Source organism: Leucopleurus acutus (assembly GCF_964270905.1).
Source record: "Leucopleurus acutus genome assembly, chromosome: 9".
Lineage (NCBI taxonomy): Eukaryota > Metazoa > Chordata > Mammalia > Artiodactyla > Delphinidae > Leucopleurus > Leucopleurus acutus.
The window spans coordinates 41,149,828-41,175,348 of NC_139144.1; the positions used below are offsets into that span (position 1 = coordinate 41,149,828).

Here is a 25,521-nt window from a genome sequence, read left to right on the forward strand (position 1 = left end):
GACTTAACAAAACCTGAGCTCGGGCTCAAGAAACTGTCAGATGGACTTTACTTCCAGAAGGGTTGGAATAGATTCATGGAAATCACCCTGTAACTGTGATCCGACACACATGTCCTCAATATCCAGAAGCCAAATAGGGGCCAAATTATTCTTCTGCATTTTCTATTGGCGCAGTACCAAGGAGGCACACTGATTCAGAAAAATTTTACATAAGTTGATCCGGTTTGCTTCTCTCTCTCCTTCTAATCTTTGGGGGATGTAAAAGGAAACCAAATTGTTAAAAATTCTAATATCTTGATTTTATTTTTCCTATTCTCTCAAATTTATTGAACTCTTCTATGGTTTTCATGGTTTTATAAGATTTATGAATATTATTACGGAAAATAACATCTTTATAAGCCTACATAGCACTTTGGAAACATACTTTATTTAAAATTAGATTAATGTTATTTATTTTAAGGGACAGATGTTAAGAATCATATATGATGATGTTACTACTAATAATAAGCATGTATTGACATGAGTTAACAGCCAGTTCTAGACTTGGTTTTACAATCAGTTCTAAAACTTAAATAGTTGTAAAATGAGGTTAATTTTCTATTGAAATAACTTGCAAATCCATACTTAAAGAAACGTTTCTGGATTGATACAATGTATTATTTTTACATACACTGTAATGTATTACATGTAAAAACTGATTTTGGTATGTATAAGACAATATGTCAAATGCTTTAGAGGGAAACACATTGAATTGGATATTTTTCCTGGCCTTAAAGCACAGTTGGGTAGGTGTATAAGATATTCAGTAGCCATCACTGCAGGCGATATGTAGTAAATGCAATAAAAGAAATAAAGGCGGGAAATCTGGAGGTTTAGAGGAGGTAGAGATTCTATATTTTTGAGAACTGAGATCATGGAATATTCCATGAAGGAGGTAACATTGAAGCCCACCTTAAAGGATGGGTGGGATTTAAAGAAATGGGATTGGAGGAAAAGAGAAGTAGAGGGAGTGAGAATGAGGAGAGCAGTACAACACGAAAGATCTGGGGTGCATTTAGGAAACAAGTAATAAGCTGTCTGGTTTTCTGAAAATATGCTACGGGATTATTAGGAGAGTATAAAAATATTTTCTTATGTATATATTTCTTGGGGGAACTCATTCACTCTCATGGTTAAATCCCCTATAATCCTTTAAATCCATCTTTTTCTCTCTATCCCCACGGCCAAAACTATTCTAGTTCTGGCCCCTGTCGTCATCCGCTTACGGAGACAGCATCCTAACAGGTCTCTCCCCCAGTGTGCCAGAAACCACCCTTCACACCACAGCCAGGTGCTGCAGAACAAAGTTAATCATATCACTTTGTGATGAACATCCCTCAGTTGCCTGCCCTGTCTTAAGCAAACCTTATCTCTCTCTACTTTTTTCCTGTGCTTTTGGGGTTAGACCGTTCCGAACGTCTCTTAATTCCTCCAGTGCGTGCTCTTTTTTTCTCCCTGGTTATTTGTCTCTAGCCCCCAAATTTTCCATTCTTTTTTCCACTAGCAAACTCCCCTTTATCTCTAATGTTTAAGTATCATCTGTTTAACCATGCAATCACTCTTTCATAAAGATTTAGTTGAGGAAGTAATGTATTCCAGGCCCTTCATTCTTCCAAGAGACTTGCCTTGATCTCCCAGACTGTGTTGTGTGGCCCTGCTACACACAGCACCCTGCATGTCACTGTATTGTCACTGTCCGTTCAGCGATCTGTATTATCTATTCCAATACAAATCTCAGACGAGTAGAAATAGCCTGATGAATGTTGTTGAGTATTGTACAGGTAATTCATGCCTGATGAATGTTGTTGAGTATTGTACAGGTAATTCATGCACGGAGGTAAAACTAATTTGAGCAATAAATTAAGAAACCTCTGAATCTTTCTCTTACTACACATGAATATGCCAGATTTTCCTGATTTGAATGATCTCTTGCTCAATTTATCTCACATATTTTATACTTCTGTAATGGTATTCTCCTACAGAATCATCCAGTGAGATACCCATTCTTCAGTGTGGTTTTGGATAGCCCCCATAGAAAGACTTCTTTTTCAAATTTTCTTTTACTCTCAAATATGTTCAAAGAGAGTCAGGCCAACAAGGGTGACTGTGGACTCCTCGCTTCATTTGTGTTACTTCTCCTTCTCTCCACCCCAAGTCCAGTCCACTGCTCAGGCCCAGGGGAATACCATTTCTACCTTGATGGTGTCCTGAACCTTCACTGGTCTCATTAATTCCCTCTTTTTAATTAAAAATACTTTTTTTTTTTTTTTTTTTTTTTGGCTGCGTTGGGTCTTGTTGCTGCAAGCGGGCTTTCTTCTAGTTGCGGCGAGCGGGGACTGCTCTTCGTTGCGGTGCGTGGGCTTCTCATTGAAGTGGCTTCTCTTGTCACGGAGCACCGGCTCTAGGCGCGCAGGCTTCAGTAGTTGCAGTGCGTGGGCTCAATAGTTGTGGCTCGCAGTCTCTAGAGCACAGGGTCAGTAGTTGTGGTGCAGGGGCTTAGTTGCTCCGCGTCATGTGGGATCTTCCCAGACCAGGGCACAAACCCGTGTCCCCTGCATTGGTAGGCGGATTCTTAACCACTGTGCCACCAGGGAAGCCCTAAAAATACTTTTAAACTATATTTTTTTTCAAACTGTGGAAAAATTAAGCAAATCAATTAAAAATACCCATGATTTAACACTAAGTTTAATCAGAGTTAAAATTTAAATTTTTTTTCCAGCTGTATTGAGGTATATTGACAAATAACACTGTAAGATATGTGAAGTGTACATGTACATGTAAAGATTTGCTGTATATGTACATTGTGATAGAATTCCCCATCAAATTCATTACCACATCCATCACCATGGAGAGTTAAGTTCTACTCTATTAGCAAATTTCATTTATACAATACAGTGTTATATGGTATATATCTATAGTTATATAGTTATCAACTATAGTCACCATGTTAAGCATTAGATCCTCAAACCTTATTCATCTTATAACTGATAGTTTGTACCCTTTTACCCACATCTCTTTATTTCTTCATTCTCTACCCCACCAGCCACTGGCAACCACTTTTTTACTCTATTTTTCTTTAGGTTCCACATATAAGTGATTCTAACATGTGTTAGATTCTAATTAGACACATGTGTCTAATTAGACACATGTTAGACACATGTAACTTCCATGTCTCCAACTCTTTTTCATATTTTTGTTTCTATAACTCTCTCTTTTGCATTTCCATCTTCTAGTTTCCTAATTTTATTTTCTTCTGTGTATAATGAGCTTTGCCACCAGCACATTGGATTTTTAATTTTAATAACTATATTTGTTTTGAGATTTTAAAATTTGGTTTATGTTTAAATTTATCTCCTGTTTTTTCTTAGTCCCTTGTTTGTTCCTCATTATTTCTACTATTTTTATCCCTTTAAAATATAAAGAAAATTCTTACTTTATTCTATCTTTCCAAATGCTTCTTTAGTTCTTACATTCATGGTATAAATTATCCATTTCTTCTATCTGTTAGAATCTCCCTCAGGATGTTTTTGGTTTGCTTTTATAAATGTGTGTGAGTGTATGGATGTGTATATACTTACATTTTTACTATAAGCTCACGCTCATTTGGGATTTTTATATCCCTGGGCTTCTCATGTGCCTTGGCATGTGATAGCATCTTTATGATTTAATATTTATTTCTTTTGGGCCACCAGCAATTTCATGTTACGGACCCATTTTTATGTTAGTTTAGCATCTTTGGATATCTGAACCACCCTCACTTCTAGAACAAATGTTGGCTGTTCAATATCTCATGCAACACTTTGTTTTTTTTTCCCATTTGTAGCATAGGGTGAACTAAAAGCTTCCTTGCCACCTCTCTGGGCCAGTGTTTGCTTCCTAGTATCTTTTCATGGATTGGGCATAATGTAGAATGACCACCTCTGGCATCACAACACTTAAAGATTCAAGACCACATTTCATGGCTCTGTCGAGCATTAAAACTCCAGTTCCAGCTTTGTCTTCCTTCCCGTTCCTGCTCTTTTCCCCAGCATCTAGCATTCCCTTTCTTTCTTTTGAGATGAGGTATATATTAGGTTTTCAAAGGTTGCATTGATGTAACATTTCAATGTATTTGTGGTAGAAGAGGGTCTGTATCTGTGTAATATGTCACTTTACTTAAAGGCCCAGCATCTTTGACGGTGTGTATTATAAATATAGTATTGTTTTATACTATTTCTCTATTACTTTAGTTTTAGTACATATCTCGGAATATAATGCATGCTCAATAGATTTGTGCTAGTCTGTTGATCCTGGAGCTTCCAACTCTGCCATGCAATAAGTAACTCTTAGTTTTATGCTGTATGTTTTATATAAAAAGAACCTAAACAATAACATACTTAATTTTATCAGGCATATTCTGAATCTAATATGCAATTTGACCAAATAGGATTTTTTATATCGTTAGACTTTGTACAATTAGAAAATTTTATATTTTTATTTAATCTTATTACTATTTATAAGTAATTCATATAGAATTTCACTCTATTCCTTTACCATAAAAATATAAGTTAATTGTTATGGTGTGAAAATCAAGGCTCCTGGAATTTAGTATTACTCACAAGTATATTGGTACATTTGTGGCTACAGTTGGAAAAAAAAGAGAAAAGGAATGAGAAGGAAAGGAAAAAGAAAAGGAATAGAAAAAGAAATCCTGTAAAATCATAACCATGGAGAAAGTGCAGTTTTCTAACTCCCATTTAAAATTTCCCCATGAGAACAGGCAACCCCTTCACGGACTTGAACAGAGATGGGGTTTGAGCACAAAGCCATGAATTCTCTGATTGCTATTTGGCCTGAAGGTTTGCTGGAAGCATCACTGTCCTAGTTAGACTATTTTCCAGCTTTTAAATGTACTAGAGTATGATTGTATTATGTGTTGACCCTGATTTATGTTGAAAACCCAGAAACATTTTTTCCAGAAGAAGTGCTTTGTGTATGTGTGAGCCTTTGAGGCCTGACCCCATCTGAGAGTTGACTGGCTCACCTCAGTGTACTGTTCATTTATTCAGATGGCTGGACTCGAAAGGAGGAATCTTTAAATATCCAGTGGTATTTCAGTGAAATAAATATTGTGAAGCAGATACGGGTTGTTTAAAATGTATCACTATGATGTAATATGTCAATGCTCAATTATACGTTTGCATGCACCTTAAAAAATTCTGTCTCCAGAGAAAAACTGATTGTCATAATACCACGTTTCAATTAAACCCACATCCCAGGCATTCTGAGTTCCAAATTCCTGAAACCCTCAAGTTAATGTGTTCCATGTTGTGGGGTTAATTTACATAAAGTTCTGGAGCTCCTGCTGCACTGTTTCAAATCTTGGTAGCTTTGATATTCTCCATAGTGCTATACACAAATATTATAAACCAGTTTTCACAGAGACAAGTTATGACTATCAGCAGGAATTAGTTTCATACAGTGATCTCTAACCATATTGTACCAGAACATTATCCAGGCCCCCTTATTTCTGAACTTCATTTTGCAGTCCCTATAAAACACATCTGTTCCACTGTGTGTGTTTTGAAAATTAAATGTACTAATATCATTCCGACTGACCCGGCCACCAAACTCATGTGGGAGAAACCCAGTCCACAACCCAAGCTGTGTTGAGGCTTCAGGTCTTGTGGGAGCTTGTAACTCACTTCACCACAGCAAAGGAAAAAATTAAAGAGGGGGAAAGAAAGAAAAAGAAAAGTAACATTTCTGAATATGTGTGTTTTCTTCTGATAAGAGCACAGAAAAATTGTCAGTTATAAGGCACTTCAGTCAATATTCATCCTGGTGAAATTTTCAAGGGTCATGATAGTCATCTCATTCCAGGTTTCTGTAATTTTCTCTGTTTAAGTCCTGTTTTTTAATAAGGGGAATCCCTGTACTAAATACTCTGTGATAGACTGGTTTATTGCAGAAGGTCATAATTAGGTTAAAAAAAAAAGATAGTATTCAAATCTAAAATTAGTTTACTTATAACAGAGAGTCCTGATACATCATATTTGTTGTGACAGAATTTGAATTGGATTTATTCACTTGAATGTTTGAAATAAAACTTCTGCCTACATAGGTCTTAAAGGATCACTGCTGTCAAAGATGCAGTTAGAAATAGCAATGGAAACCAAAAGCTGAGGGCAGTTAAAACATTTCAAAACAAATTTTTTTATGGCAAAGAAGTCAAGCTAAATATTCTCCTGTGTATTAAGGTAAAGTGGAGTAACATCATATGTGCATTTAAGCTACTCTCAGAATTTGGAACTTACTGCTAACTCCAAGATGCACTCTAATATCTTGTTTGACCTTCACAAAAGCAAACATATTCATCTAACATGTAGTACTAGAGTAATAGAGTCTCAATATTAAAAATAAAAAGGAGTAGGGCTTCCCTGGTGGCGCAGTGGTTGAGAGTCCGCCTGCCGATGTAGGGGAGGCGGGTTCGTTCCCCGGTCCGGGAAGATCCCACATGCTGTGGAGCGGCTGGGCCCGTGAGCCATGGCCGCTGAGCCTGCGCGTCCGGAGCCTGTGTTCCACAACAGGAGAGGCCACAACAGTGAGAGGCCCGCGTACCGCAAAAAAAAAAAAGATAACCAGAAACAATTTAGAGCTCATTATCTCCTTCCTTCCTTCCTTCCTTCCTTCCTTCCTTCCTCCCTCCCTCCCTCCCTCCCTTCCTTTTTTTTTTCTTTCTTTCTTTTTTTCCTGCTAAGTGTTGTCATTTAACCAAAAGGCAAGATTGGTTTAAATTATCAGACATCTACATACTTTACTTTGATTGTTCTCTTCAGTATAGCACAAGGGTTCTCAACCTTGAGTGTGTGAAGGAATTACCATAAAGGGTTTGTGTACACAAACCATTATACTATAGGGGTTATTTAAGGGATTTTCTAGGGTAATTTTAACTCTGGACAACTTTTGTTGTATGTGCTAACTTCAGAAGCTAACCAAGGTGGTTCCACTTGCCTTTACTTATTTGTGAAAATTATTAACACATTTCCCCAGAATCCATAAAATATACTTTTGGCATAATTATAAACACATTTACAGCTACAAAAATGCTTTCTGAAAACTCATACTGTACTAAAATATAATTATCCCTTTATTCAATATCTTATGTTGGTTACTAGTTTCCCCCAGATTTTTTATAATATTATTTTTAAGGATCCAAGTAATAATCCCTCTCCCCTACCCCTTCTCTCCTTTCTCTCACACTGGAGAGAGAAACAATTGGCAATGAATTATGGACTAGATAAAAACTAAAAGTTTTGAAAATTTCATTTTATAACTTGACCTAGACAATACATTAATGGCCAAGCTTTATTTCTTCCCCTACCCCAGCTTTATTGAAGTATAACTGTATTTCTTAAACTTTAAACTTAAGCAGGTAAGTTATTTAACTCTGAAATTTCTGTTGTCCTTAAAACTCATCATTATTTACCAATAACTATCAAAATTGTCCATTACTTGTTTTTATTTCAGTATATGCCTCTGCAAATTTTTCTAAGAATCACGCTGCGGCTACTTCTCTGTACCTTTTTGATGATGTCCACTAAGCTGTTATTTCAAAGATGAACCTTAAGTTTCTAAATTTCAGCAACAGAGTGCCAGAAAGTCAGCTTATGTCCAAGGAGACGATTAGGGATCTTGATATTTAAAAATGGACAATTTGGAAATCATTTTTCCCATCCTTTGCCAGTCTCTTCATATATTCCACATGTGTAGAGAATGATTCTTTTAAAGTATTTTTCCCTGTCATTTCCTCTGTTATTTCAGTTACCTTATTGTGGTAGTATTGTGGGCAAGATGAAGCATTTCTGATGTGTTCTTTTTATTACAAATTTAATTATTTGGGGGAACTATCCTGGGAATTTTCTACCATTGTGATATTGTCTTGGCCAATTCGATTACTTTTCAGATAATAGAACTGAGAATAGGCTTTAGAGATTTTTCTATTTCTATTCTGTCATTGAACAGAAAAAGAAACTAAAGAAACTGACATCCTGAGAAAGTAAAATGACTCAATCATTTTATGAAAGAAAGCACAAGAAACCAGGTTTTAGGGCTCTCAGCCAGTGTTTTTCCCAGGGCACCAAATTTAGGATTTTGAAGGCTTCTTTATCCTTGTGATTGTGGTTTTTGAAGGTGATGGATGAGAGGATCCACTGGAATGCAAGAAGTGAATATTAGAATTTCTATTTATAGTCATTTTATCCCATCTTTCTTTTAAAAGAAATCTCTTTTTATATGTCTTAGAATATACAAATAATAATTTAAAGTGAAAAAATTGTAAAGGTAAATGGGGAGAATAACTGCTATGATGTATTTTCAAACAAAGTTTAGAAAATACTGCCGTAGAAGTGGACCTAATATCAATAGTGACAATAACAAATCAGTAGCATCAACTAAACTACTGACATTTGTTGAGCACTTGCATGTATGAAACCCTGTAATACTAACATTATTATAATTTAATTATTCCAACAACCCTTGTAAGATCATCTACGTTTTTCAGGTGAAGGTACTGAGGCAGAGTGGCATTAAATAACTTGTTCAATGAATGGAATTTAACATAGTTCTGTGATTGACCTCCTTTTAGTAAAACATTTTTTTTTCTATTTAAACTCAATATTGTGAAGATAATTTGACCTGAAGATTTAGAAATATATATATATATATAAACAACCTTTAATAGATATGTTCATGAAAAACTGTATAGGTCTAAGTTCTATGAATGAATTCAGGGACTATATTGCTCACCAGTGAGTTCTGTCAGCAGTAGAATGCCTGGCATAAAACAAGAGTGATAAATATTCATGTCGTGGATACAACCCAATGGGGACTGAGTCAATGTAATTTTTTTTATACATACATTCACCTTTGAACTAGGAGCCATGCTATTTTTTCTTATGGACACCACACCTAGCACTAAATAAATAATCGTTTTACATTTTTCTAAAAATATATATTTCAAGAAACACCACCACTAGGAATTATTTATTTACTGTAGAATTTTTGAGAAAAATATTTTGCATTATATTACCCAGGATCCCCTGCAGTAGCATCTGTGTAAAAAACAATTGTTTTAACAATTTTAGGTATGAAAAGGAAATTTAATTTAACATGAGAGATCAAAACAGAGGACCGTTAGAAATTATTACTTTTTCCATACTTTTGTCATAAATAAGGAGTTACAAAGGACACTTTAGGGCACTAAAAGATATAGTTCAGAAGGCTGGCATGATGAAAACACATCAGGAACATCAAACTCTCCCATGTTCTTACAAGATGAGATACATAATGGAACTATCACTCCAAACAATGATCAATCTATAATTGTACTTACCCACTAAAATCCTACTCTACTTTGTAGGAGAATTATGTTTTCCCAGCAATAATTATATATTCACAGTTTTAAAACCATCATTTTAACTATGACCATCCATGACACAGAGCTGGCATTTATAAAATCTCACATGTTCCAAATTCTACTTATGTTTTTTGTCTCCTTATCTGTCACTCTGTTTTCACTTTTAATTTATTGAATCTTTTTAGCACGAAAATTAACACACTTTAGTAATCTATCTTATATCTTTATAAAGCTTTACAATTTTAAAAATTGAATCAATATTCACCATAATCTTGTGAAAATTAGAGACAGTATTATTCCAATTTTATAGAGGGAGGAACTGAAATTCTAAGTAATCTCTGAGGTAAAATAACTTGTGTTGAGTTGGGACAACCTAATCTTCTTATTCCTTTTCCAGAGTTCTTCTGGTTTGACTAAGGTCACTTAATCTCCCAAGTCAATTGTAATGTGTATGTGGTTTATCATTCTTAGCCTTCACTAATTTACCAGTGATATTCAGATTTCCTGTCAGTAGCTTAATTTTTGGATTAGCAATTGATCACTTTGTCCAAAACTATTTTTCTAGAACAATTTGAAAAACATTCCCTCTGCTGCTTTTATTCAGTAGCATTTGTTCTTTGGAAGAGTCTAATTTAAAATCCATATCAAAGAATATATACTGGATCTTGGAGGAAAGAAAATTACAGCAAAAATAATAGATATATTGAAGAGAATTGGCCTGGCCAAAGCTCATTTTTGTGAATTATTGAGAAAAAAATAAATGAGAATCTTCAGGTAAAATATTGAATTCAATTCTGTTCTTTGGGAGAGGGACATCACTTTGTCGTACAGAAAATTGAATAGTCACCTAGAAATATAGATTACTGAAGCTCCAACTCACTTCTTACAATGTTCAAATATATTTTTGATCTAATATGTAAAATATAGAAACCATTAAAAAATAATAAACCTGTATATGTACCTATAGGCATGAGTGAGTTACTTAAATCTTTCAGTTTTCAACTCTCAGATCTGAAGAGTGGAGATATATATATATATGTGTGTGTGTGTGTGTGTGTGTGTGTGCGCGTGTATATATATATATATATAAATTTAAAGCCAGGAAAATTCATCTTAATTAAAATGTAAATCAACATCTTCTCTAGGTTTCTAGACCTGATATTAATATAAAGAGGACCTTATGTAATATTTCATTAATATACTTCATAGGATATTTTACATATATTAAAAGTTTAAAATAGTATTTTTGAATATATGTGAATGAAAAGGGAAATGTGCTGTAAAGCAAATGGATAATGCAACATCTGATTGTTTTTTGCCTGGGTTGTGGGAAAAATAAGAAATTAAGTGAATTAAGTACACATTTTGACCTTGCTGTTTCATAAAGGAACGGTGACCCCGTAATGTGGAAATTTCACATCTCTACAATTTCCTCTGTATAGATTGAGCTCTTTCCTAGAAGTTCATGTTATCATGTTTCCTTTAATAATCTTTGCTTTCATAATTAAAGCCATTATTATTTTTATCCTCATCATCAGTGTCATCATTATCACTATTTGGAGCAAAGGAGATGTAGGGCTTTTGAACAGGCTCACACCTTTTTTATAGCTTTAAAAGCTAGAAAATATGCTCTTTGAATGTTTGTAGTGTTTATGTAATCAGTACCTACATTGCCAAGGCTTATTGAAAACAGCTGGGTGCCTGCTGTCTGCCTCACCGTTTGTTGGAACTGTTGCCAGAACAGGTAGTCAGAAATGGAAAGTAGGGGAAAATTCAGACATCTGGGGTGTCTCTCAGGAAAGCAGCTGTGGCTTCCTTAGGAAGCAGTCATTGTTTCCCATCAGCCAAGACTCTGTATACCCTTGGGTCCAGTTCTGGCATGGCTGGCCTAGGAGGATGCAGTTTATGACTTAGGACTTACACGAGAAACCATTTGGGCAGTCCCATCTCTGGCAGAACATTGAGAGAAATCCCCCAAGCTGCAAGCCATATGTGAGCTGTTGGCCTTCTATTTAGCCTACTCTGGGAGGTTCCCATTTACTGGGGCTCTAATCATTCCTTTGACACTAGCAAAAACAATACAAAAGGATCTTTTCAAAACATATCTTTCCAAGATATACTGGCCTGTTTTAAAAACCAGACATGACTATTATTTCTGTAAACATGGCATTTTTTCCCCCAAAAATGAACTCATTTTTAAGAGACTTGTTTTGTTTCCTAGATAGAAGGCAAGGCAAGTACAAGGAATTTTTTTTAACAGCAGGGTAAAAGTCCTGGATTAGCAGTCTTGAATGGTATTCTGCATGCGTCAATATATTCTCTTCCAGATATAAATTTTTGTACATCAAGTATTAAAAGTTGTTATTCATGTGACAAGACCTGGGCTGTTGATTTACGTCAGAGAGATGCCAGGAGCATTGCTATGTAGGACACCCTGAGAATCAGCATGCTATTGTGGTAGGATTATCTGGCAGGAACTGCCACTCATTTACCAGGAGAATGGCATTTTGATGGATTAGAACAGAACAATTTTCTTGATAATTTTTATTGAAACAAAGCTCTGGTTTTAGAATGTAGATGCTTTACATTTTAGTAGTCAGAAAAAGGGCATTAGAAAGGTGTGGTACTTTGAATTTTAGATTAAATATCATGTGTTTTATCATTACTGAGGGTTCTGTTAGGACACTTAAGGACCATGATTAATCCAGCAACATTTTATTAAAAAATCTTCAGTTTCAAAACATACTGGATATGAGGCAAACAATTTTATGCCAATGTTAGGCATACTCAGGAAAACTAAAAAGAAATTTTATTTCTAGTAGCCAGAACTTGTTGGCAGAAATATAAAAGCAAAAATTATAATAGCAATTAATTTTTAAATTCACTGAACTATCTTACACTTAAAAAGAAAGTGAAGTCATAGTACACAGGGCAAGGAGTCGGGTTATATTTAATGTTTTACCTATTGCTAACTTTAATACAGAGTCAAACTAGTGTTCATTGGGTCCCTTGTGATTTTTCCTACTCTTGTTTTATTCTTAACTTTATAAAAACTAAAACAGACTATCCTTAAAATTTTTCATTGCCCTGATTTTTTTTTTTTTTTTTTTCCTTCTCACATCCATAAGAAGTAGAGGGCTTCCCTGGTGGCGCAGTGGTTGGGAGTCAGCTTGCCGATGCAGGGGACGCGGGTTTGTGCCCCAGTCTGGGAGGATCCCACATGCTGCGGAGCGGCTGGGCCCGTGAGCCATGGCCGCTGAGCCTGCGCGTCCGGAGCCTGTGCTCCGCGGCGGGAGAGGCCACAACAGTGAGAGGCCCGCGTACCGCAAAAAAAAAAAATTAAAGAATGTGAGGCTCCATGATAAGTATAAGAGGAAGATTATGAGTGTAAAAAGACTCTTTCCATAAAATATATATTTCCTAAGATATTTTTCCCAAAAGAATGGTCAACATTGACCCAAGCATTCATTCTCACAAGTGATATTTGGACCTTTATTAATTTGACCTTATTATAACTCTCTCTCCATGTCTTCATAATGTTTTCTCTCCTGTAGTTCAAGAAAAATTTCTAAAATCTTATCATTAAGAACTTGGACAATTAGAAAAATATAAAGTTAGGCTTCAGTTTTGACAAGGCACATATTCTGGTCATACTTTGGATATAAATCATGCCTTATCAACTTTGGTTGTCTCTCTAATTTTTCTCTTTGTGGTAAGTTGGGCATTTCTTTGTACCTATCCTTTTGACAAACTTCAACTAACAACAACAACAAAACTAACCTGGAAAAAACTGAGAAAAAGGAAGACTGGATATTGAGAGTATATATATTAAAATATTTAGAAAATTTCCAGGAAATCAGTATAAATCGAAGATTTATCATTGCATATAAGGAAAGGCAAGAATGTAGTAAGTAATCAAAGGCAATTTAAAAATCCATGTTACTGGATGGTTGTACCCATAGAATAAGGGTTGGTAATACTGGAAATATTTAAAGTAATATATCTATAAAGACACTTTATTCATAACTTCGAATTCAGAGAGGAAAAATCCACAGATGTTTTTGAGAAATGTAGCATCTATTTTCTCTTTATGCTAATTATAGTTTATTCGGTTTCCACTAGATGGGTTTGTATGCACGGTAGCTAATTCATGTCAACTGTCTTCAAGTATATTCTCTGAATTGTAGGTAGGTTTTAGAGACCTCTAAGTGATCTCTAATCTTCTTACTAATATTATGGCTTTCAAATGTCATTATGATATCTCAAAGGTGATCTGAGTGAACAATGGGATATTCTATAGGAGTACTGCTGAAAAGGATAAACACTTTCTTGAGCAATTTAGACTTGAAGAAATGAATAAATTATTGTACATAATAGGAGGCAGTCATCTCTGGGGAACTGAAGAAATGGTTGCAATAAAGATTCTGCATTTGTTATCTAGATTAACTTAGTGCTTTAGTGCTTCTTTGTCACTGAAATTATATGGGTCCTTTGCCCCAACTGAGTAGTAAAATAATGAAATACCTGATTTTTCTGGTTTTGGAGTTCAGCTGAATTATTTTAAAATTCTGTTCTAATGTTTCTTTTGTGTTTATTTTCTTTTTAAAAAACATTATTGTGGTATGCTTAATGTATTCTCTCGTTTAAACATTAATTTCAGAGGACGTTTAATGGTTGAGGAAAACACATTCTTTTTCAAATAAGCCACTGTTAGTACATGGGCGTTCATGTGAACTTTCTTTTCATGTTTTTTCCTTAGTTAAGAACATAAATATATATTTTTTAAACTAATGTAAAATTATAATGTTTGATTTAAAGTCTAAATAGAAATGAATATTACTGAATCTTTATAAGATCACATATTAAACATAGCTGTGATTATATCTGCTTTTGAATTGGGTATAGAAATAAGCACAGAGAACACAGGACTTCCAAGTAATAGTAGTAGTTTCTGGAAATATTTCTCTTAAGCCCTTTGTTCATTTGTCTGCATATTACTCAGTATTTTGGTCATATATAGAACATACTGGAAGTAAAATCAATAATTCTCAATTTGTTATGAGTTGGAATTTGTCAAATTGTGTTCTTGCAAAACTCTAGGGGAAAAATTTATTGTTAACTAATATATTCTAATGTTTTCATTTCAGAAGGACCTTCAATACATGTGGCTTCAATTTCTACTCCAGTTCTGTTTGTGTTTATTTCTTCTCTTGCATTAATAGGAAATAGATATATTTTGTAACAATTCAGGTCTCATCTCTGCTTAAATTCTTATCTGTACAGCAGACAGTAGTCATGTTTAAAGAAACAAAATATAATGTTCAAAAGTATAGAGGACACCTACAAGATGGTGGAGGAGTAAGACATGGAGATCACCTTTCTCCCCACAAATACATCAGAAATACATCTACATGTGGAAAAACTCCTACAGAATACCTACTGAATGCTGGCAGGAGACTGCAGACTTCCCAAAAGAGCCACGTGGCTGACAGGATCTTGGTGCTCTGGCCGGGTGTCAGGCCAGTGCCTCTGAGGTATGAGAGCTGAGTTCAGGATATTGGTCCACCAGAGACCTCCCGGCTCCACGTAACATGAAACGGCAGAAGCTCTCCCAGAGATCTCCATTTCAATGCTAAGACCCAGCTCCACTCAACGACCAGCAAGCTCCAGTGCTGGACACCCTATGCCAAACAACTAGCAAGGCAGGAAAACAACTGCATCCATTAGCAGAGAGGCTGCCTAAAATCATACTAAGGTCACAGACACCTCAAAACACACCACAGAACGTGGTCCTGCCCATCAGAAAGACAAGATCCAGCTTCCTCCAGCAGAACACAGGCACTAGTCCCCTCCACCAGGAAGCCTACACAATCCATTGAACTAACCTTAACCACTGGGGGCAGACACCAAAAACAAAGGGAACTACAAACATGCAGCCTGCGAAAAGGAGACCCCAAACACAGTAAGTTAAGCAAAATGAGAAGACAGAGAAATGCACAGCAGATGAAGGACCAAGGTAAAAATCCACCAGACCAAACAAATGAAGAGGAAATAGGCAGTCTACCTGAAAAAGAATTCAGAGTAAAGATAATAAAGATGATCCAAAATCTTGGAAATAGAATGGAGAAAATAAAAGAAACGTTTAAGAAGGACCTAGAAGAACTAAAGAGCAAACAAACAATGATGGACAACACAATAAATGAAATTTAAAATTCTCTACAAGGAATCAATAACAGAATAACTGAGGCAGAAGAAAGGAGAAGTGACCTGGAAGATAAAATAGTGGAAATAACTCCTGCAGAGCAGAATAAAGGAAAAAAAAAATGAAAAGAATTGAGAACAGTCTCAGAGACTTCTGGGACAACATTAAATGCAATATATTTGGATTATAGGGATCCCAGAAGAAGAGAAAAAGAAAGGGACTGAGAAAATATTTGAAGAGATTATAGTTGAAAGCTTCCCGAATATGGGAAAGGAAAGAGTCAATCAAGTCCAGGAAGTGCAGAGAGTCCCATACAGGTTAAGTCCAAGGAGAAACATGCCAAGACACATCTTAATCAAACTATCAAAAATTAAATACAAAGACAAAACATTAAAAGCAGCAAGGGAAAAACAACAAATAACATACAGGGGAATCCCCATAAGGTTAACAGCTGACTGTTCAGCAGCAACTCTGCAAGCCAGAAGGGAGTGGCAGGACATACATAAAGTGATGAAAGGGAAAAACCTACAACCAAGATTACCCAGCAAGGATCTCATTCAGATTTGTTGGAGAAATTAAAACCTTTATGGACAAGCAAAAGCTAAGAGAATTCAGCATCACCAGACCAGCTTTACAACAAATGCTAAACGAACTTCTCTAGGCAGGAAACACAAGAGAAGGAAAAGACCTACAAAAACATACCCAAAACAATTAAGAAAATGGTAATAGGAACATACATATTGAGAATTACCTAAAATGTAAATGGATTAAATGCTCCAACCAAAAGACATAGACTGGCTGAATGGATACAAAAAGATGACCCATCTATATGCTGCCTACAGGAGACCCACTTCAGACCTAGGGACACATACAGACTGAAAGTGAGGGGATGGAAAAAGATATTCTATGCAAATGGCAATCAAAAGAAAGCTGGAGTAGCAATTCTCATTTCAGAAAAAAATAGATTTTAAAATAAAGACTGTTACAAGAGACAAAGAAGGACACTGCATAATGATCAACGGATCAATCTAAGAAGAAGATATAACAATTGTGAATATTTATGCACCCAACATAGAAGCACCTCAATACATAAGGTAAATGCTAACAGCCATAAAAGGGGAAATCAACAGTAACAAAATCATAGTAGGGGACTTTCCCCACTTTCACCAATGGACAGATCATCCAATATTAAAATAAGTAAGGAAACATAAGCTTTAAATGATACATTAAACAAGATGGACTTAATTGATATTTTTAGGACATTCCATCCAAAAACAACAGAATACACCTTCTTCTCAAGTGCTCATGAAACATTCTCCGGGATAGACCATATCTTGGGTCACAAATCTAGCCTTGGTAAATTTAAGAAAATTGAAATTATATCAAGTACCTTTTCCGACCACAACGCTATAAGAGTAGATATCAATTACAGGAAAAAATCTGTAAAAAATACAAAAACACATGGAAGCTAAACAATACACTACTAAATAACCAAGGGAGCACTGAAGAAATCAAAGAGGAAATCAAAAAGTCCCTGGAAAAAAATGACAATGAACACACATGACCCAAAACCTATGGGATACAGCAAAAGCAGTTCTAAGAGGGAAGCAATACAATCCTACCTCAAGAAACAAGAAACATCTCAGATAAACAACCTAACCTTACACCAGTTGGAGAAAGAAGAACAAATAAAACCCCAAAGTTAGCAAAAGGAAAGAAAACATAAAGATCAGATCAGAAATAAATGAAAAAGAAATGAAGGAAACAATAGCGAAGATCAATAAAACTAAAAGCTGGTTCTTTGAGAAGATAAACAAAACTGATAAACCATTAGCCAGACTCATCAAGAAAAAAAGGGACAAGACTCAAATCAATAGAATTAGAAATGAAAAAGGAGAAGTAACAACTGACACTGCAGAAAATCAGAGGATCATGAGAGATTACCAGAAGCAACTATATGCCAATAAAATGGATAACCTGGAAGAAATGGACAAATTCTTAGAAAAGCACAACCTTCCAAGAATGAAAAAGGAAGAAGGAGAAAATATAAACAGACCAATCACAGGCACTGAAATTGAGACTGTGATTAAAAATCTTCCAACAACAAAAAGCCCAGGACAAGATGGCTTCACAGGAGAATTCTATCAAACATTTAGAGAAGAGCTAACACCTATCCTTCTCAAACGCTTCCAAAATATAGCAGAGGGAGGAACACTCCCAAACTCATTCTACGAGGCCACCATCACCCTGATACCAAAACCAGACGAAGATGTCATAAAGGAAGAAAACTACAGGCCAATATCACTGATGAAGATAGATGCAAAAATGCTCAACAAAATACTAGCAAACAGAATCCAACAGCACATTAAGGGATCATACACCATGATGAAGTGGGGTATATTCCAGGAATGCAAGGATTCTTCAATATATGCAAATCAATCAATGTGATAAACCATATTAAGGAATTGAAAGAGAAAAAACATATGATCATCTTAATAGATGCTGACAAAGCTTTCGACAAAATTCAGCACCCGTTTATGATAAAAACCCTCCAGAAAGTAGGCATAGAGGAACTTACCTCAACCTAATTAAGGCCATATGTGACAAACCCACAGCCAACATCGTTCTCAATGGTGAAAAACTGAAACCATTTCCTCTAAGATCAGGAACAAGACAAGGTTTCCCACTCTCACCATGTTATTCAACATAGTTTTAGAAGTTTTAGCCACAGCAATCAGAGAAGAAAAAGAAATAAAAGGAATCCAACAGAAAAGAAGTAAATCTGTCACTGTTTGCAGATGACATGATACTATATGTAGAGAACCCTAAAGATGCTACCAGAAAACTACTAGAGCTAATCAATGAATTTAGTAAAGTAGCAGGGTACAAAATTAATGCACAGAAATCTCTAACATTCCTATACACGAATGATGAAAAATGTGAAACAGAAATTAACAAAACACACCCATTTACGGTTGCAAAAAAGAGTAAAATACGTAGTTATATATAAACCTACCTAAGGAGACAAAAGACCTGTATGCAGAAAACTATAAGACACTGGTGAAAGAAATTAAAGATGATAAAAACAGCTGGAGAGATATACTACATTCTTGGATTGGAAAAATCAACATTGTGAAAATGACTATACTACCCAAAGCAATCTACAGATTCAATGCAATTCCTATCAAACTGCCAATGGCATTTTTCACAGAACTAGCCCCCAAAATTTCTCAATTTGAATGGAAATCCAACAGACCCTGAATAGCAAAAGCAATCTTGAGAAAGAAAAACGGAGCTGGAGGAATCAGGCTCCTGGACTTCAGACTATACTACAAAGCTACCATAATCAAGACAGTATGGTCCTGGCACAAAAACAGAAATATAGATAAATGGAACAGGATAGAAAGCCCAGAGATAAACCCACGCACCTATGGTCAACTAATCTATGACAAAGGAGGCAAGGATATACACTGGAGAAAAGACGGCTTCTTCAATAAGTGGTGCTGGGAAAACTGGACAGCTACATGTAAAAGAATGCAATCAGAACACTCCCTTACACCATACACAAAAATAAACTAAAAATGGATGAAAGACCTAAATGTAAGGTGAGACACTATAAAACTCTTAGAGGAAAACATAGGCAGAACACTCTATGACATCAATCACAGCAAGATCCTTTTTGACCCACCTCCTAGAAAAATGGAAGTATAACCAAAAATAAACAAATGGGACCTAATGAAACTTAAAAGCTTTTGCACAGCCAAGGAAACCATAAACGGGATGAAAAGATAGCCCTCAGAATGGGAGAAAATATTTGCAAATGAAGCAGCTGTCAAAGGATTAATCTCAAAAATTTACAAGCAGCTCATGCAGCTCACTATCAAAAAAACAAACAACCCAATCCAAAAATGGGCAGAAGACCTAAATAGACATTTCTCCAAAGAAGACATACAGATGGCCAGCAGGCATATGAAAAGATGCTTAACATCGCTAATTATTAGAGAAATGCAATCAAAACTAGAATGAGGTATCACCTCACACCAGTGAGAATGGCCATCGTTAAAAAGTCTACAAATAAGAAGTGCTGTAGAGGATGTGGAGAAAAGGGAACCCTCCTGCACTGTTGGTGGGAATGTAAATTTGTGCAGCCACTATAGAGAACAGTATGGAGGTTCTTTAAAAATCTGAAAATAGAACTACCATATGATCCAGCAATCCCACGCTCAGGCACATAAATGGAGTAAACTCTAATTTGAAAAGATACATTCACCCCAGTGTTCACAGAAGTACTATTTACAATAGCCAAGACGTGGAAGCAACCTAAATGTCCATTGACAGGTTGATAAAGGAGATGTGATACATATATATACAATGCAATGTTACTCTGCCATGAAAAAGAGTGAAATAATACCATTTGCAGCAACATGGATGGACCTAAAGATGATCATATTAAGTGAAGTAAGCCAGACGAAGACAAATATCATATGATATCACTTATATGTGGAATCTAAAAAGATGACACAAATGAACTTATTTATGAAACAGAAATAGACTCACAGACATAGAAAACAAACTTATGGTTCCCAAAGGGGATAGCAGGGGACGGGTGAGAGATAAATTAGGCATTTGGGATTAACATATACACACTACTCTATGTAAAATAGATAACCAACAAGGACCAACTGTATAGCACAGGGAACCATACTCAATACCTTGTAATAACCTATAATGGAAAAGAATCTGAAAAAGCATAGATATATATGTATATATGTATGTATAACTGAATCACTTTGCTGTACATTGAAACTAATACAACATTGTAAATTATTTCAATTTTAAAACGTTAAAAAAAAGGATTAGATGCCTGATTTCCTCCATTTTTAATAAGGCCTCTAAAAACACAGACTTAATGGGGAGGAGCAGCAGAATGACACATCGGTTCCCGCTGACATTTTATTATGGATTAATGGCTCAGATTAGCCACCTGCCAATTGGTGAACTTTTGGGAAAGGGGCGGAGAAAATGTGGAGAGCATCTGTACAGGCCAGAGTTCAGGCATCAGAGTGGAGGGCCCTGGGAAGTCAAGGAAATAGCCTGAAGACAAGGGCCACTAATGATGTGTTACACAGAGGGCTTGACACCAAGAGTGAACTTCCTCTGTTTCATATTTTGAATCCAGCTGTTAAAATCATGGGACTTGCCCAGACCTAGAATAAAATAAGTGTTCATTGAGTTTGTACGTATCTGGAAGCATCATATCTACAGATTAGGGAAGAATATTGCAAAGAAAAAGTGCTGTGGTTGCCATGTAGTCTTACACTGGCCTAAGTAGTAATTCCCCTGCCTTCATTGTACAAATAGTTGATTGAGAAATATGTTAATGAGCAATTATCTCAAATGACACTTTTAATCTGATCACCTATGGAGAACTAAAATGAACAACCTAATACAAAAATCAAGAGGAAGACTGGACAAGGGAAAATTTAAAATGAAATGACTATAATAATCAAGTGATCATATTGAGTTCATGTTAAGTAGTTTTCCAGCTTAAAATTATATATGAAATGTATGTTTAGATCTATTATAAGTATATACACACATTCAAAAATATAAAAGCAAATCTGTGTTTTCCTGTTTAACTATTTTCTAATAAAACTGGATGTCTATTTCAGGGTCATGCATATTTTGAGAAGGACATATTCATTGCGTTGAATTTCTATGATCTTGTGCCAATCTGGATTTCATTATATATAAAAAAATCCACTTTATGCTTAAAATATTGATTGTGAAAAGGTCTTAGAAACCTAGTAGTTAGTGGCAAAAAAGTACAGTGATTACTAAAAAAGAGAAAATGAATTCACTATTGATGTTAATATTCACTGAACTAACTTGCCAGGATGTGTAGTTTGATTTTCTGGGGGACATTAAGTAAACAAAAACATCATACAAGCTCTGATATTTAGTAGTTTTGTGACTGCTTGGTAAACCACATAAATTATGAGTTCCCATTGCCTCACCAGTAAACTGGACACCAATTCTCCAAGTTTGCTGTGAGAATAAAACATTATAATCTAGTAAAGGCATCTAAGACGATGCCCAGCCTAAGCAAGGGTTTCACTGTGCATTAATCTTACATGTGAATCTGACCCCTTCACTTCATTAGCTTTTCTCCTCCATTTGGAGGGATAATACATAGGGGCCTGAAAAAAGAGAAAACCAAAAATAGAGAAACAAAATAAAACTACAAACTGTGCAACATTGCACTTTTTGGTAAGAAGGTAAAAGCATTTTAGGTAATACGATAAGATCTTTGTGTTTTCATTAGGGATGGGTCCTTAAGGAAATAGAACTGGATTTATAGTTTCAACAGTGGAAGGATTTAATTGGGAAGTGGTGAATTAACAACAAAGGCAAGTACTGAATTATAACCTTTCTCACACTCTTGTTAGATCAGAGGTTCTTAATATTTCAGAGATCCTAGATGAAAGTGTGGATAGTCTAGTGGGTGGAGAGTAGGGAAGAGGAGAATTATGACATACAAAATTTTACACACAGTTGTAGAGGTTTCATTCTCCCTAGACTTCAACCAATGAAATAATCCATGTGACCCTAGACACTAGATTGAAAACCAATACAAATTTCTGCTGCCAGATATTTTTCAGATACCAGCGCCTTGCACAGCACAAAGTATCAATTAGTTGCTCAGTTAATATTATGGATCCAAATTAAACTATTCACCCTGATATCATAGATTTATCATCTCTGTCCCACTTGAAAGCTGTCTTCTCAGCTATCCCTCTGCCAACATTAACCCATATGCATATACAAATGTAATTCACTGCACAATCTACTAACTTTCACAAATATCCCTTATCTTGATATTACTTTGCTTGGCACTGCGTGAGAAATCCCATGAGGTCATTTTAGTTGAAGTACAGTCAAAAGAAACAAAATCAAAACCAGCCTTTAAGTATATTGCATTTGATTTCTGAGGCAACTCCAGAATGTTAATATTATTCTTGACTCCTGCTTCAAAATGACTTTTGATTTTATTTTTGGTATTTCTTTTTTATATTGTGGATGTTATAGGCTGAAAGTAACACATAGATTTGAATAAAACTATCAGATTAGCTAATGTAAAGGATAATGGTTCTCTAGAAAGAACAAGAAGATTCCTATGAAACTGAACAACCTACCCATCTAACCTAAATATCCGGGTTTAAGAGGGTTTTGTTGTTGTTGTTATTTTCATATCCAGGCTTTAATAGCAAATTCATGGCAGTTGAGGGTAGTTTCTGTGAATGAATGACTGGCCTCAGTTAATGGCCTTGGCTTCACTTTAGTCCATCACCCCAGAAAGTTCCCCATGCCTTCATCTTATTGCTTGACTATGTCTCTTGGTACATTTTAATGGATCTTTCAGTAATTGTGATCATTCTGGGGAGAGGCAAGTGGTCATATTTTAATCATTTGAAGAGGTTTGCACAGTAAAAAAAAGTATGGAGAAACGCTTTCACAGCTTTCCCCATATCCCCAGCTGTTTGGACATTTTTTATCATCACTCTAATAACATAAAATGGAGATCATAAAAGAAATCCTATAGCTTAATTTTAGTGTACAGGTAAAGGGTAAGGGTTGACTTTGGAAAGCTCTGAGGTGTAAGGACTATGACCAATGCCTAGATTTTACCTCAAGAAGAGCAGAAGGTGTGTGTGTTTAGGTCTTATGGCATTTAGATGACACACAATGAAAATTTCTGCAACCGGTTAATTCTTCCTGAGGATGGCTGTATTATCATTCTTGCTAGGATCATAAGAGGTCAACACTTTTACTTGGTTAAATTTTGGTGATTTCTTGGGAATGTGTGGTGTTACTTGAAAGCAAAGGGGTAAACTCAATGAATTCTAATGACTGTTTATTATGATTTAGTATGTCTTCAATTTTAAAGAGAATTTTGCAGTTACAGTTTTACACCTGGGAAGATCAAAAGACTAAGTAGTTAAGTCAGCAGTGTTTAGAATTTAATTCATGTTGGGTGAAGTTCATAATACACATTGATCACAGAGATAAATGATTCCTTAATACTGTTTTTATTTCTCCTTTTCTGAAGGCTTCTTAAACTATATAAATAATGATATTGTTTAGTAGAATACAAACAACATGTAATGTATCCAAAAGCCGGAAGACAGTTCTGTTTCATTCACTGCCTAATTTATATAGCCCCATACCTAGAAATGACCCAGATTTGTGAGGATATTTTATTTTATAAGCCACAGAAACAAAACTTTTTACTCCTACTCTTCACATAACATGTTTTAAGCTGGGTTGGCTAAATTCTATCAGTGAACAACTGCTAGATTCAATTTGAATAATTTAATTGCTTAAAATATGTATATTCATTTTCCCCTAGAAAGGTATTTCTAACTCAGTTGAACAGAAGTATTGAATCAATTTTAATTGTTCTTCCTCTCTGTATTTTATTTCTTCAGGTTTTTTTTTCCATCTGCTTTGCTTTCTGGGGAGTAAGAAGCATGAAACAACTTGTCTCAGACCCTGGGAAATGACTAAACGTTTGTACACAACTCTCTTGTTTTAATCATTTGTCCACAACAATAATATATTACTACTGCCTATGGAAGTATAATTTTATATAATGATTATATGAACTATTTCTCTAATGTGAGGTAAATGCATTTATCTACTCTTGCTTCCTTTCCACATTTATTATTCTCTATTAAAATTAAAGTCAGCTGCAGTTACTTTATTGCTAGGGTTGAAAGAAGATGATTTCAAATAGAATGATGTTACATCCACTGGTAACATCTAAGCCAATGAATATGAGAATAAGGGATAACTTCAAAACAGTAAAAGGAATTAAGATTTTATTAGCATTGTTTAGACAACTTTTCATTTGCTGTCTGCTAAAATTGTGCTTGGATGCATATTTGTTGTCATAAAAAATGTATTACATGAGTTGTCTGCCTAAGGCTAGGTTTACCTTTGAAAGCCATATAACCTAAGGAGTAACATTACAGAAAATGACATCACTGAAATGAAAATCACCAGAATTCGTTAGAATTCATTTATTCCGTAGATTAATTTGTGATACATATGTCTAATATGTTTGGTCAGTTTGTTTTGGCAAATCGAGGAGTGTGCAGTATTTCTGTGCTATTTTAAATTGTCACAATCATGTTAAAAGACTCTCTAAATAAAATTGCCTAAGCATTGTGTGTATATTATTCATTGGGATTGTAAAAATCTGCCAAGTATTTCATTAGGAGGGAACTGACAGAGATAAGCAGGAAATGGTTCAAAGGGGGAAGGTCTGAAAACAGTTGGAATATTTTTCTTTCCTTCTTCCAGTATTTCTTAGATTCAAAGTTACAATTTAAGTAACCAAAGTTATAAGCACTAAAACAGTTAATACTGTCCTTCACTGAGCTTTGCCTATATTCATTGCTTGTTTAAAGAGGCTGATCAGTTGGTTGACTTTTTTTTTGTGGTACTCGGGCCTCCCACCGCCGTGGCCTCTCCCGTTGCGGAGCACAGGCTCCGGACGCGCAGGCTCAGCGGCCATGGCTCCCGGGCCCAGCTGCCCCGCAGCACGCAGGATCCTCCCGGACCGGGGCACGAACCCGCGCCCCCTGCATCGGCAGGTGGACCCCCAACCACTGTGCCACCAGGGAAGCCCGGTTGACTTATTTTTAATATGTTTTCTAACCTTTGAACAGAGAAAAGTTGTGGAACTAGTAAGAAGAATCAAACTGCAGGTGTCTGGACTCATGATGCAAAACTGAAGCACATTTATTTTGAAAACTGGAAAAGCAGAGGAAGATTAAATTTTGCATGATGGAAAAAAATAACAAATTATATTTCAAGC

General features: G+C 35.5%; 1 protein-coding gene and 1 long non-coding RNA gene across 2 annotated transcripts in view; one reads left to right on the plus strand and one right to left on the minus strand.

The window, feature by feature from the left end:
* The window catches only part of LOC309966315, a 106,163-nt gene extending 88,236 nt beyond the window's left edge, over nucleotides 1–17,927 (minus strand). Inside the window, exon 1 of the long non-coding RNA XR_014326443.1 lies at nucleotides 17,691–17,927. This is a non-coding gene — a long non-coding RNA (uncharacterized lncRNA). The remainder of the gene's footprint in view (nucleotides 1–17,690) is intronic.
* AGMO (alkylglycerol monooxygenase) overlaps nucleotides 1–25,293 on the plus strand; it is a 374,037-nt gene extending 348,744 nt beyond the window's left edge. The window contains exon 15 of the mRNA XM_082846263.1: nucleotides 24,128–25,293. Within this exon, the coding sequence (XP_082702389.1) occupies nucleotides 24,128–24,202 (75 nt within the window). The 3' untranslated portion in view covers nucleotides 24,203–25,293. The remainder of the gene's footprint in view (nucleotides 1–24,127) is intronic.
* The last annotated feature ends 228 nt before the right edge of the window (nucleotides 25,294–25,521 follow it).